The following is a 13,739-nucleotide window of genomic DNA, read 5'->3' on the forward strand; positions in this document are numbered from 1 at the left end:
AACTTAATTGCCACTAGCGACCTGGAGCATTTGCTATTTACCTGGAGCCTTGGCATTTGGACATCTTTGAGTTCCTTGATTTAAAGAAGAACACAGGAAAGGAAGAGCAGCGTGCTCGGGACCTTTTCTTTGCCCTTTGGATTCCAGATCTTTTCATGAAACGAGTAGAGACTAATCAGGTGAGAGATTAGTACTTATTTCTGATAAACTTGATTTATATAAGACTTTTTTTCTTCTTAAATTGTGTATGTGGACACCTATGTGTTATTTGAAATTCTTTAAGATTTGGCAGAATTCACTAGTGAATCCAACTGGGTCAGGCCTTTTGTTTTTGGGGAGACTTTCTGTTACTATTTCAATTTCCTTGACAGTGATAGGTTTATTTAGGTACTCCAGGTTCTCTTTGTTCAGCCTTGGGAGGCTACAGGAATCCAGGAATTTATCCATTTCCTTGAGGTTTTCTTGTTTCATGTCATAAAGATTGTCAAAGTAATCTCTGATGCTCCTTTGAATTTCTGTCATTTCTGTTGTCATGTCCCACTTTTCATTTCTGATTCTGTTTATTAGGAGTCTCTCTTTGTGAGTCTTACTGGAGGTTTATTGATCTTGTTTATTTTTTCAAAGAACCAGCTCTTGGTGTCATTGGCCTTTTGGATTATTTTTTTGGCTTCCGTCTTGTAAATTTTTGCTCTTAAGTTTTATTATTTCCTTCTTCCTGCCTGGGTTGGAGGCTGGGTTTTCCAAGATCTTAAGCTGTGAGGTTAGATTACTTATGTGGGCTTGCTTTCCTTCTTGAGGAATGGCTTGTAGAGCTATAAACTTTCCTTTTAATATAGCTTTTGTTGTGCCTGTAATTTCTGGTAACTCTTGTCTTTATTCTCATTTGTTTCCAGGAATCTTTTGATTTCCTTTCTAAGCCACTGGTTGTTCAGTAGTGAGCTGTTTAATTTCCAAGTGTTTGATTTGATTTTCTGTGTGTGTGGTTCACTTCTATTTTCAGTGCATCATGGTCTAAAAATATCATTGATACAATCTCTATTTTCTTAATTTTATGGAGGTATGTTTTGTGGCCCAGCATGTGGTCTCTCTTGAAGAGTGTCCCATGCGCACTTGAGAAGAATGTGTATTCTGCTTTTTTGGGATGAAGTGTCATATATATATATTATGTGTATATATATATATATATATATATATATATATATATATATATCTACTAAAGCCCTTTCTTCCATTTCTTCCTTCGGGTAAAGTATGTCCTTGCTGAGCTTGAGTCTGGTTGATCTCTCAAGAGGTGATAAAGCGGTGTTGAAATCTCCAACTAGTATTGTGTTGCTATCAATGTCTTTCTTCAAGTCAATGAGTAGTTGTTTTAAGTATTTTGTGAGTTCCTTATTTGGTGCATATACATCTAGAAGTGTGGGTTCTTTTTGATGTACAGATCCCTTGATCATTAAAAAATGACCTTCACTGTCTCTTGTGACCTTCTTCAGTCTGAAATCAATGTGGTCTGATACCAGTAAGGTCACCCCAGGTTTTTTGAGAGAGTTGTTTGCCTTTAGAATTGTTTTCCAGTCTTTGACTTTGAGTCTGTGTTTGCTATGACTGTTTAGATGTGTTTCTTGCAGGCCACAGAATATTGGGTTCAATTTTCTGGTCCATCCTGCCACTCTGTGTCTTTTAATTGGTGCATTTAGCCCATTGACATTGAGAGAGATTATTGTTATGGAGTTTTGTCCCATCTTTCTGCTGAAGTCTGGTGTTTTTGAGGGGCTTGTTGTCTTAAAGTATTCCATTTAGTTTTTCTTATGACCATGGTTTTGAGTCTCTGAAGTTCGTGAGTTGTTTGTCTGTGAAACTATGTGTAGTTCCTTCCGATATGTATGAAAGTCTAGCTGGGTAAAGTATTCTTGGTGAAGCGTTTATTTCATTGAGTTTTTTTGCTGTATCCCACCACCTGTCTTCAGGCCCTGAAGGTTTCATCAGATATAAGTCTGCTGTAAATTGTAAGGATTTGCTCCTTTATAAGGAATTTCTTTCTTTGATCTTGCTGCTTTCAGAATTTTGTCTGTCTTTGGTTTCCGTCATTCCGGTAAGGATGTGTCTTGGAGTATTTTTATTTGGATTTCTTTTAGCCGGTACCCTCAGAACCTCCTGAATCTGTGTGCATGCGCTCTTCAGTTCTGTGACTGTCTCAGCAATTATGTCCTTGACAGTTTCTTTTTCATCAGGGTCTTCTTCCTGTCACCCTGCGACTCCAATGCTTCTTGTTATTCCTCTTGGCTTCACCCCAATTTTCTCTTGATATCTGTTGGTTTATCTTGCAGTTCTTTTCCATTTTCTGCTGTTGTCTAGATCCTCTGCACCTCATCTTGGAGCTCACTGATTCTGTCCGCAGCAGCTTTTACTGTGCAACTGAGGCCTTCCACTGAATTTTTCATTTCACCTACCAGGATTTTCAGATCTGTCATTTCTGTTTGTAATTTTGTTTGCATTTTCCTCATTTCTGCTCTAAAATCCTTTTATATTTTATTGGCAATGCGTTCCGTTGTTTTTTAGCTCCCCATGCACCCGTAATAGCTCCCTTCTAAGTTCCTTGTCAGAGAGGTTATATAGCTTACTGGTTGGGTCATCTGGGCTGTCCTCTTCACTGACTGAGCCTGGTGGGTTTCTGCATTGCTTTACCATTGTGATCTGTGAAGTTTGGACTTTCATGCTCACCGTTACTATTGTGTTTTTGATGTAATATTAATTGAAGTAGAGGCTGATGAATTATTGGCCTAATGTGTTTTTGGTTATCAGGCTGGCCTAGTGAAAATTCCATGTAAGAGGCTAATTTATGGCTTTTATGGGATATGGTGGGGGAGATTAATTCGAGGCCATCGCATTAGTAGCTGTGGCTCTGAATGCCACATCCTTTGGGCTTCTTACCTGGATTAGGAGAAATTTGGTCCTTGTGGCTCAAGTCCTAATGGTGGTGGTGACCACCTGGGCTGCTGGTCCCTCACAGGTCCAAACCACCCCAGCCTGTGCACAGCCAGGGCTCCAGATGCCTGGAGCTGTTGTTCTCAATTATGGGTGTGTGTGTGTGTGTGTGTAATATAAATATAGATAATTTTTTTTTTCTGCAATACCCTGTGATGCTCAGGAATTACTCCTGGCTCTGGCTCTGCACTCAGGAGTTATCCTGGAGCTCTTGTTCTCCATTATGGGTGCGTGTGTGTGTGTGTGTGTATAATATAAATATAGATATTTTTAAATTTTTTTGCTACACCCTGTGATGCTCAGGAATTACTCCTGGCTCTGGCTCTGCACTCAGGAGTTATCCTGGTGGTGCTTAGGACTGTATGGGATCGAACCCAGGTCAGCCATCAGCAAGGCAAGAGCCCCACCCACTATATTATCGCTCCTGCTCCCTTTTACTTTTGTTTTCTTAAGTAAGTTCTGTTTGACCTAAATGATTGAAAGGTCATCTTGCAAGTAGGCAGAAGTAAACCTTTAGGCCTGAGCCTAATATAATTGTATAGGAAATTTCTAAGAGAATCTATGGAAGCTACCCTGTCTTTGCAGTGTGCCGTACAGATGTTTTATGGTTGAGATTTGAAGTTTCTTGTGGATGGTACTCTTCTCTTTGTAGGACTGGTCTTTGATGTGTCCGAATGAGTGTCCTGGTCTGGATGAGGTTTGGGGAGAAGAATTTGAGAAGCTATATGAAAGGTATGAAAAGACACGAAAATAAGGGGTTTTGTTGTTGTTGTTTTACAAAAGTAAGGTTTAAAATACATATTTTTCTTACCTGGGAGTTCCAAAATTGAAAATGACATCAGTTAGCTAGTTTCTAGCTATCTTCAGGAGCATTTAGAAGTCAATGTGAATAATTTTATTTTGGTCAGGTGTACTTTCTGAATCTTCAACAAAATTCATTCTCTCTGTCTTTCTTTCCCTCCTTCCCTCCCTCCCTTCCTTGGGGATTGAAAAGAAAAGAAAGGGCAGAGTGACAGTACACCGCATAGGGCGTTTGCCTCGAATGCTGTTTGAAGGCAGAGCCAGGAGTAAGCCCTAAACGCTGCCTCCCACCTTACCCCTCACCCCACCCCCTAAAGAAAAGAAAAGAAAAGAAAAGAAAAGAAAAGGGGGGATATCACTTAGGGATATTTTAATTGGTGTTGGGCTATTTTATTTGATACTTTCAATAGTTAAGGCAGGGGCTAGAGAGGCAGCATAGCAAGTTGGGCACTGATCCAGGTTTGATCCCCAGCATCTTACCTGGTCTCCCAACCTGCCAACAGTGATCCCTGAGCTCAGAGCCATGAGTAAGTCCTGAGCACTGCTGGATGTGACTCCAAAACAAAAAATTAAGGCAACAGTAGCAGGATTATTGTTTTACTTTGTTATATAATGAATTTGATTGAATAAGTTTTGCCTTAATACCATGCATATGAATCAGAGGCAAGTAGGACACATTTGTCAGTAGTTGATTGAACATCCAGCATTGTTATAGGAGATCTGATAACCTTAAATTTGGTTCCTTTTAAGATATTAATTTATCTAGAGGAATTTAGGTTATATTTGAAAATGCCTCCTACTGCCTGAGTTTCCTCTGTGGCTTTAGCCAGAGTGAAATGAATACCTTATTCTTGTTTTCCTCCTTAGCAAAACTTTGCAAAACATTTAGGAGTTCTCATAAGTTATATTTAATATCTTTTTAAGTTGTTTAACATAAATTTGTTTTGTTTTGATTTTGTTTTTTGGCCCCCCAAAGCTGACTGTGCTTAGGCTGACCATATCTGATGCCAGGGACAGAACCCAGTTAGTTGTGTGCATGGCACGTGCCCTGCCTGCTGCCTTATTTCTTCTTGCCCCAACATAAAGGTTTTCTTCGATAATCGTAGAATAATATCTGCATTTGTGTTTCAGCTATGAGAAAGAGGGCCGTGTCCGAAAAGTTGTGAAAGCTCAGCAGCTTTGGTATGCCATCATTGAATCTCAGACAGAAACAGGTACCCCCTACATGCTTTACAAAGATTCCTGCAATCGGAAAAGTAATCAGCAGAACTTGGGAACCATCAAATGCAGCAACCTGTGCACAGAAGTAGTAGAATACACCAGCAAAGATGAAGTGAGTAGGAAAACTTAGGAGTGGAGTTCTGATAGAGGAAGGGAAATTACAGAGTGAATTATTCCTAGCTCAGTTTCACGTGAAATATACAAACAGATTTTTATAAGAAGAATGCTAAAAGAGATATTTATTAGATACCAAGATGTGGTGCTAGAACTAAAAATATAAATAAAAATAACACATGATCCCTTATCTGAAAATAATTCATAAACTTGAATTCTCTATTAGTAAGAGCTTGCTAGAATCTCAATGTGAGTTTTTTAGGCATGTGTAGGTAGGGCGTTTGCCTTGCACTTGGCCAACCCAGGTTCGATTCCTCCGTCTCTCTCAGAGAGCCCAGTAAGCTACTGAGAGTATCCCGCCCACATGGCAGAACCTGGCAAGCTCCCCATGGCGTATTTGATATGCCAAAAACAGTAACAAGTCTCACAGTGGAGATGTTACTGGTGCCTGCTCGAGCAAATTGATGAACAACGGGGTGACTGCTATAGTGCTATGACTAGCACACTGAATTTTGAATTTTGTTTAATATTAAGGAGTTGCCTGTGACTAGTGGCAATTGAGCAGGATGCATATACTGAGACAGATTTATAAAGTAGCACGTGGGAAGCCCTGGAGTCTCAGACTTTTTTGTTTTCTTTTGTTTTGTTTTGTTTTGTTTTGAGGCAATACCTGGTGTTGTTCGGGGATTACTCCTGACAGTGCTTAGGAATTACTCCTGGTAGTGCAATGGGTATTATACTGGATGCTGGGGATTGAAACCTGGTCAGCTGTGTGCAAGGTGGATACCCTACCTGCTCTACTCACGCTCCAGTCCCTTGATCTTTGCATTAGAGATATTACAGCTCTTATACATGAAAAGTTATTGGGATTTGGAAATTAGTTAATGAAGAAAGAGAACTCAAAGGTAAAATTAAAACATTTTAACATCACAGTGTTAGAGGCTTACCATGGTAGTATCACCGTGATAAGAAGAAACAAAAATTTTATGGTTTTTGACCCCTTTTATTTGCATTGCAGGTTGCAGTGTGTAACTTGGCTTCCCTAGCCCTGAATATGTATGTGTCATCAGAACACGTGTATGACTTTAAGAAGTTGGCCGATGTCACCAGAGTCATTGTCCGAAACTTGAATAAAATTATTGATATTAACTACTACCCTATCCCAGAGGTACGAAGAATTTTGCTCACTTACTGGTAATCATTGAAATCTAAAGTGGAGGGAACCTCGTGGTCTGCTGTAAAATACTAAATGTCAGGATCTGAGAATGTGGTTCAGGTGACTGAGCGCGTGCCTTGCATCTGTGAGGCCCTGAGTTCGATCCTCAGTGCTTCATCCACTACCACATGTGATCCTCTGAGCCAGCATTGAATTTCTTTATTTACCGATAGTTTCTGAAATCCAGGTTGGAGGCAGTGTGTCTTTCATGGTCTTCCATGCAATGATAAATGTTTATCGTTAGGTACTGGGAATATGGTTCACATGCTTTGCATCTGTGAGGCCCTGGGTTCAATTCCCAGTACCTCCACCACTGCCACAAGCCATCCCCTGAGCACCGCCGGATTTCTCCACTTTCTGGTAATTATGGAAATCCAAGTCTACCATTCACCATTCAATGGTAAATATGTATTCTTTGATGACTAAGAATGAGTCTCAGGTAGTAGACTACATGCCTCATATGTGTGAGGCTTTGGGCTTCCCCACTGCCACTGCCACTGTGCCATATGTGGCTCCCCCAAGCAGCACAGGGTGTGATTGCTGTTGCCCGGCATCACCATACCAACAGCCATTAGTGACAGTCGGAACAGTGGGAGAAAGTTGATAGACCATGTGTCATTTAGTGGAGAATGTTACCTTTTCTGTCTAGTTACATCTCTTTAAATCTGTTGTTACCAAGGCAAGCTTATCCAATAAACGCCATCGCCCTATTGGAATTGGGGTACAAGGTTTGGCAGATGCTTTTATTCTGATGAGATACCCTTTTGAGAGTCCGGAAGCCCAGTTATTGAACAAGCAGATCTTTGAGACGATTTATTATGGAGCCTTGGATGCCAGCTGTGATCTTGCCAAGGAACTTGGTCCATACGAAACCTACGAGGGCTCTCCAGTCAGCAAAGGAGTAAGTAATATGGATGAATTACTTACTGAATGGTAAGTAGACTGAATGGTAACCCTCAGAAAGTTATTCTTGAAATCTTGACATCCAAATTTCCAAAACACGTAGATGTTGTTTCATTTGGTCTAAAAAATGGGTCTAAGGATTTTTGAAATGGGATTTTCCTGGCTTATCCACATGGGCCTTGGGTTCAATAACAGTTGTCTTCACAAGAAACCCAGAAGAGGGGACTAGAGTATAATGGGAAGGGCGTTGGCCTTACGCTGACCCAAGTCCCCATATGAGCCCCACCAGAAGTAATTGCTGAATGCAGAGCCAGGAATAACCTCTTCTGGGTGTGCCCCCAACTCCCTCTACCCCCCAGAAGAAAAAGAAAACAAAAAACAAATGCAGAAGAAGCATCCTGATCATGCAAGGAGGCAGAGGCTGGTGTGCTGCCACCATGGTCTCAGAATGATTATAGCTCCCAGAAGCTGGAGAAGGCGAAGAACAGAATCTCTTAAAGCCGCTGGAGGGAGTATAGACTCATCCCAAATACGGACTTGAGGATTCTGGTTTTCAGAAGCATGAGAGAATGAATTTCTGTTGTTTGTAGTAATTTGTTACACTAGCCATAGTCAACTGATTTACCTTTGTCCTCTGGGTAAAAATATTTTAGTCTTCTTTATTTAGAAATAGTCACTGCTGAACTATTCTAAGGTTACCGACTGTAATAGCTTATTAAGTTAAACTTCGCCAAATTAAAGACTGTACATTCATTCTCAGCTCCACAGGCCAAGCTTGGTCTAGTTGAGTCTGCCTCTGAGTTTCGTGAAGCCACTGTACTAGTGTCTGTAAGAGGCTGTGGTCTCATCTGAGGCTTGAATCCCTGTAGAATTCATTTCCTTGCAGCTCTAGATCACCTTAAAATCAGTAGAAGACTCAGCTCAGTTGCTCTTTGAGGACTTTGATCTGTTAAGTCAGGTCCACCAAGAATAATCTTTTGCTCAAAATTGATTTGCAACCCTAGAGACCTTGATCTTGGTGCTGCAGTTTGTGTTAATTCAGCTATACTAGTTCAAAAGTGAGTCATTGGTGTTACACACCAATACTAACGTGTTAATTACAGGTGTAGAGACCTCACTATCGCTACATCAGTGATATCCATCATATATTCAGGTTCCATCCATGCTGGGTTTTGGCCTGGCGTCTCAGAGGAATGGTATTTGAGCCACACTCAGTGGTGCTCTTGTGCTATTCCTGGCTCTGCCACATTCACAGAGTGACCCCTGGTGGTGCCTGGGAAACTATATGTGCTGTCAGGGATTGCAACATGCAAGGCAAGGCAAGCACCTTCCTTTCTGTATTCTCTTTCCTGCCTAGGGCCCATCGTATTTAGGAGATTATGCATGACAGTACCTAGGGACTGGGACTATAGCTGTCTCAGCAGCTTGCCAACCACAGCATTTATTACTACTAATATGCTTCTCTTATAAAAGACTGCCTTATAAAACACCATTTTTAGTTTTTACGTTTCTGCTGATATTTAGGAAACAGTGTACAGTTGTTTGAAAGTTAGTGTTTTATTAGCTAGAGTAAGTAAAGGTAACTAAGAAAAATGAGGTTAAGTAGGATATTGCTTTTACTATACAATAGAGAACACATCTCAGCAATAGACTTTTTTGAATGTGAAAATTACCTGGTAGTAGAAGTGATATGAATCCTTTGAGAGAGCTTGGCAAGAATCTAGGGAATAGGTAAACCTTAATCTTAAACTTAGCCTACTTCTGGTCAGTCTGACTACATGGAAATATGTCCTGTAAAGTGTCTGGACTTGGCATTACACATTTCTACCAGAAAGCAGTATGTGGAGGAACGGTAATCAGGGATTTTTTTTTTAATCATAGTTTAAAATTGTAAGTTCATTATCCTAAATCTGGCTTATTTATTCTTCAGATCCTACAGTATGATATGTGGAATGTTACTCCCACAGGTTTATGGGACTGGAAATTTCTTAAGGAGAAGATTGCAAAGTAAGGAGATTTAAAATAGCTTTGAAGTAAGGGGGTGGAGGTTTGGATTTTCATCCCCACTCTTTAGAAGTTAGGTGTTTTAACTTCTAAAACTAAACTTTCTTCTTTTAAATGGGGCTAAAATAACATCAGTGGGACTATTTTTGCAGAAATGCTTTATGGGTTAATATATGTATAGCAAGTTACAAAATGATTAGACTGAAAGCATTGCAACACATAGTTGATACTACTGATGAATTTGTTTTTAGAGATACTGACAAAGATTAGGTTGTTCATTTTTCACATTTCTAAGTATGCTTGCTTTTTAAATGAGTTTCACCCATTATTTCCTGGAATTGATTGTCGTCGGAATAATTTAGGGATTTTTTGAGCTTTTAGAGCCTAATATTAATGTTAAAGAGTGTGAAAGGAAAATGTAAAAACTGAGTCTTGGTCGACCTTCCACACTAATAACCTAAGCAGTTTTAGAGCTGTCAGTATATTTTTTGGAGGTAATAGTGAAACAAGCTGTTTTCATCTGCTCTCTCTCTCATCGTGGGTTAATGTTAATGCAATGTTTAATGTCTGATGGAAGTAGTAACTTAAAATGCTCTTTAAAATATCATGTCACTGTCATCCCATTGTTCATCATTTTGCTCGAGCGGGCACCAGTAATGTCTCTATTGTGAGACTTGTTGTTACTCTTTTTGGCATATTGAATATGCCACGGGTAGCTTGCCAGGCTCTGCTGTGCAGGTGAGATACTCTTGATAGCTTGCCAGACTCTCCAAGAGGGACGGAGGAATCGAACCTGGGTTGGCCACGTGCAAGGCAAACACCCTACCCTCTGCGCTATCACTCCAGCCTTCTAAAATATATGTCTTGAAATTGTTTTTTTTTTAATTGTTTTATTACTCAAAAAATATCTTAATATTTTAATATCTTAACAAAGGAACATTCATTGGAAGGAAGTAAAGTGAAAACTATCCCAAACTGTACCACTTGAATATACTGTAGATGTTAAATGTATAAATGCAAGTTAAAAGTCAGTATCCGTGGGTATGGTGCCACCAACAGGTTAACCTGTATCTGCAGGGTGAGTACATCAGAATCCTGATGGTGCCTTCAGGCTTCCTGATGCCCCAAAATTGCCACTGTGCCTTTTGCCAGACCCCAACAACTTGGGACCAAATTTACTAAGAAATTATACGGCCAAAAACTAGGTATGTGGGAGCCACACCCACAAATCACCTGTGGCTCAGCTATACAAGCTCATTTATTGGTCTTATTTCAGAGACCCATAGATAAATCTCGAACGAGATCAAAAGCTGCAGATAAGCTTGGACCCATGCATGGCTGAACAGACTGGGGTAAATCGGAGGGGGGTGGGTTGGCCCTGGTGGCCCTGTCCAAGCAGAGCCCCTAGCAGCCACTGCTTCCACAATCCAAAATCGTAGCCATAACCCGGCCTGACTCCATCTCAGGATGACCTCACCAAGATATAATCTGCTGAAAATTCTGGTATGCAAGTTTTGTGACTGAAATTTCCTGGCTTTCTCAGAGTTGGGATGGGCTACCTCCCCCCACTTCTCAATAAACATGGAAGCACTGGCCATCACCCCCACGAACCAACTCAAGCACCACCCTGTAAGCTCTACTACTGGCCTTGCTTCAGAGACCCCTAAATAAATCTTGAAAGCATTCAAAAGCCACGGTTAAGCTCGGACCCGTGCGTGGCCAAACAGACCAGGGCAAATTGGAGGGGGGCGGGTTGGCCTGAGCCTGCCCAATCAGAGCCCTTGGCAGCCACTTGCTTCCACAATCCAAAATCACCGCCATGCTCCTAGCCTGACTCCAGTCTCAGGATGGTCCCGAGAATCTTCAAATATCAAGATATAATCTGCTGAAAATTTTGTAATGTGGATCTTAGTGCACCAACAGCCCTGGCCCAGAGACACAGCAGCAAGTCCCAGAAGACACCACCGTGCTGGAGTTTTCTCCGGGTCCCCTACTGAGCCAGTTTCACTGGGGCACCCCAGATGGAGCAGGTGCAGTCTCCTGCCTACTCCAGATGGAATCCAGGTGACCAAGAGCTTCCACAAGCAAGGACCACCCCCCTCCCCCCCTTCATTGTGTTTCAGGACTAAATCTCCAGGCCACATGGTGGCAGAGGACCCAGCCTGTCCCTCCCTGGGTCCCTGCCTGCCCAGCAGACTGGCTATCAAGCCCACAATTTGCCTCTGGGTACCATCTTAGCGCACCAACAGCCCTGGCCCAAAGACTCCCAGTAGAATCGCAAAATGGATTAAAAGAGATGTGTTCGGAACCCAATCATTTACAATCTAGAAATTTAAATTTACAATCATGAAGTCTCATGATATTCAAAATGAGCAATGGGAAATAAATTATCTAGCATCTGCCTCTGGCAGGTAGGTTTGAATGGGGGTGGGAAAATTCTAGCAAAACATAATACCCAAAATTAGAGAGAGAGTATTGGGGAAATTGTCTGCCATAGCAGCAGGGAGAGTAGGACTGGGATGTGTGTGGGGCGGGGGAGGGGTGGGTGGGTACTGGGGACAGTGGTGGTGGAAAACGTACACTGGTGGAGGGATGGGTGTTCCATCATCATATGGCTGAGTCTCAAATATCAAAGCTTGTAACTATCTCACGGTGATACAATAAAATTTTTTAAAAAGTAATATGGAGCTCATGCCCAATTCAATTAGCTTAATCAATGGCTAAACAAATAGCAGTACTACATTATTAAAAAAAAGTTAGTATATCTACTGAGTTAAGTGCATATATGGTACTACCCATAGCAGCTGCCATCATAGTGGTACAGTGGCTTAAAGTAGTTGCTTTCTTGAGAGATTATAGCTTTAGGAATGGTACCTCATAATTCTCTTTTCTTTAGATATGGTATTAGAAACAGTTTGCTTATTGCACCGATGCCTACTGCTTCAACTGCTCAGATTCTGGGAAATAATGAGTCCATTGAACCTTATACGAGCAACATTTACACTCGCAGAGTATTATCAGGAGAATTTCAGGTGAGAAGCTCACAACCAGACTTTTTGAAAGCTCATGCTGGGAGTAAATTCTAGCTCATCTCTTATATAATAGCATAATAGACATTTAATGATTTTTGAATGATTGTTCAATATGAAAATTGTATTAGAATTTACATGATGTTTAACTGTTCTGTGATCATAGTGATGATGTATGTGCTATAAACTTGGTGTGTAATTTGGTGATACTCAGGTATATATGAAGCAGCATTTAAGACTGATTCTGAGCCTTGGTTACCAATTGGAAATCTGATGGGGAGGACTAGTATTTTTTTAAGGTTCCAAGGTAATTTTAGTGTGCAACTAGGGTTGAGAATAACCAGTTAAAAATACTATAATTTGGGATGGGTCATAGTACAACAGGTAGGGTGTTTGCCTTGCAGGCGGCTAACCCAGGTTCAATCCCTGGCATCCTGTATAATCCCCCGAGCACTGCCAGGAGTAATTCCTGAGCGCAGAGCCAGAAGTAACTCCTGAGCATTGCCAGGTGTGCCTCTCTGCAAAAAAAAAAAAAAGAAAAAGAAAAAAATGGTATTTGTGAATTTCTAGATATCTCATTTTTCTGTTTTTTTTTTTATTTTTAAATTTTATTTTCATAAGGTTGTTCACATAGTCAATATTTCAACAACAACCCCACCACCATTACACCTTTTCACCACCATTATTTCAAATTCTCCCACCATCTGCCACAGGAAGATGCTACATAATTTATTTTTTATTGCTTATTATGAATATTATGAGAGGTTGCATAGCTGCTTTTACAGCCGTGTGCTCCTATAAGTTTTAAGGTAAGTTTTAAGGTAGATGCATCTCTAATATTTCTCTTGAGTACTTACTATAACCATACTTTGGGGGGAAAAATGAAATAAACCTCAGTAAATTTCCCACATCTAAGGCAGTGTTAGTTCTTTTCACATTGTGAGTGCCATGTTTATATTTTTAAAATAATGACAAGGTTTAAAGTTATATAACTTCTGTGCAGTAGACTGGTCCGTTCAGTTTTATTTAGAAAAAAAAAAAAGGGATTTGCCAAGCAATCTAATGTTGAATGCTCTTTTGGTATATTGTTCTTTACCTTAAGCCACAGGCCTGTGATCCTGTTTAGAACCTGTCATTATTTTCCATTCTGATTGTATCTTTTCTGATTTTCCATTCAGATTGTAAATCCTCACTTACTGAAAGATCTTACTGAGCGGGGTTTGTGGAATGAAGAGATGAAAAACCAGATTATTGCATGCAGTGGCTCTATCCAGGTACGGAATGAAAATGAAGTACTCTCTTTAAGTGCTAGTTGGACATTGTAATATCTTCTCAGTAATACCTGGCAGTTGAGAGACAGAATGGCTGTTTCTGTAGCTGAATAAGCTCAGGTAGCTCTTCACCTCTGCAATGCTATTCTAGTGTTATATACATTTTCACATTAGTAGACCTTCCCTCCTTATTTGTGT

General features: G+C 40.5%; 1 protein-coding gene across 2 annotated transcripts in view; it reads left to right on the forward strand.

Moving 5' to 3' along the window:
* Positions 1-13,739, forward strand: part of RRM1 (ribonucleotide reductase catalytic subunit M1) — a 48,215-nt gene that overhangs the window by 27,871 nt on the left and 6,605 nt on the right. For both annotated transcript variants that reach the window (XM_004618221.3, XM_055142933.1), the window contains exons 10-17: positions 18-179; positions 3,635-3,714; positions 4,915-5,116; positions 6,137-6,286; positions 7,014-7,235; positions 9,168-9,244; positions 12,138-12,273; positions 13,449-13,544. In XM_004618221.3, the coding sequence (XP_004618278.2) occupies positions 18-179; positions 3,635-3,714; positions 4,915-5,116; positions 6,137-6,286; positions 7,014-7,235; positions 9,168-9,244; positions 12,138-12,273; positions 13,449-13,544 (1,125 nt within the window). The remainder of the gene's footprint in view (positions 1-17; positions 180-3,634; positions 3,715-4,914; positions 5,117-6,136; positions 6,287-7,013; positions 7,236-9,167; positions 9,245-12,137; positions 12,274-13,448; positions 13,545-13,739) is intronic.

The sequence above is a fragment of the Sorex araneus genome, chromosome 6, assembly GCF_027595985.1.
Source record: "Sorex araneus isolate mSorAra2 chromosome 6, mSorAra2.pri, whole genome shotgun sequence".
In the NCBI taxonomy this organism is placed as follows: domain Eukaryota; kingdom Metazoa; phylum Chordata; class Mammalia; order Eulipotyphla; family Soricidae; genus Sorex; species Sorex araneus.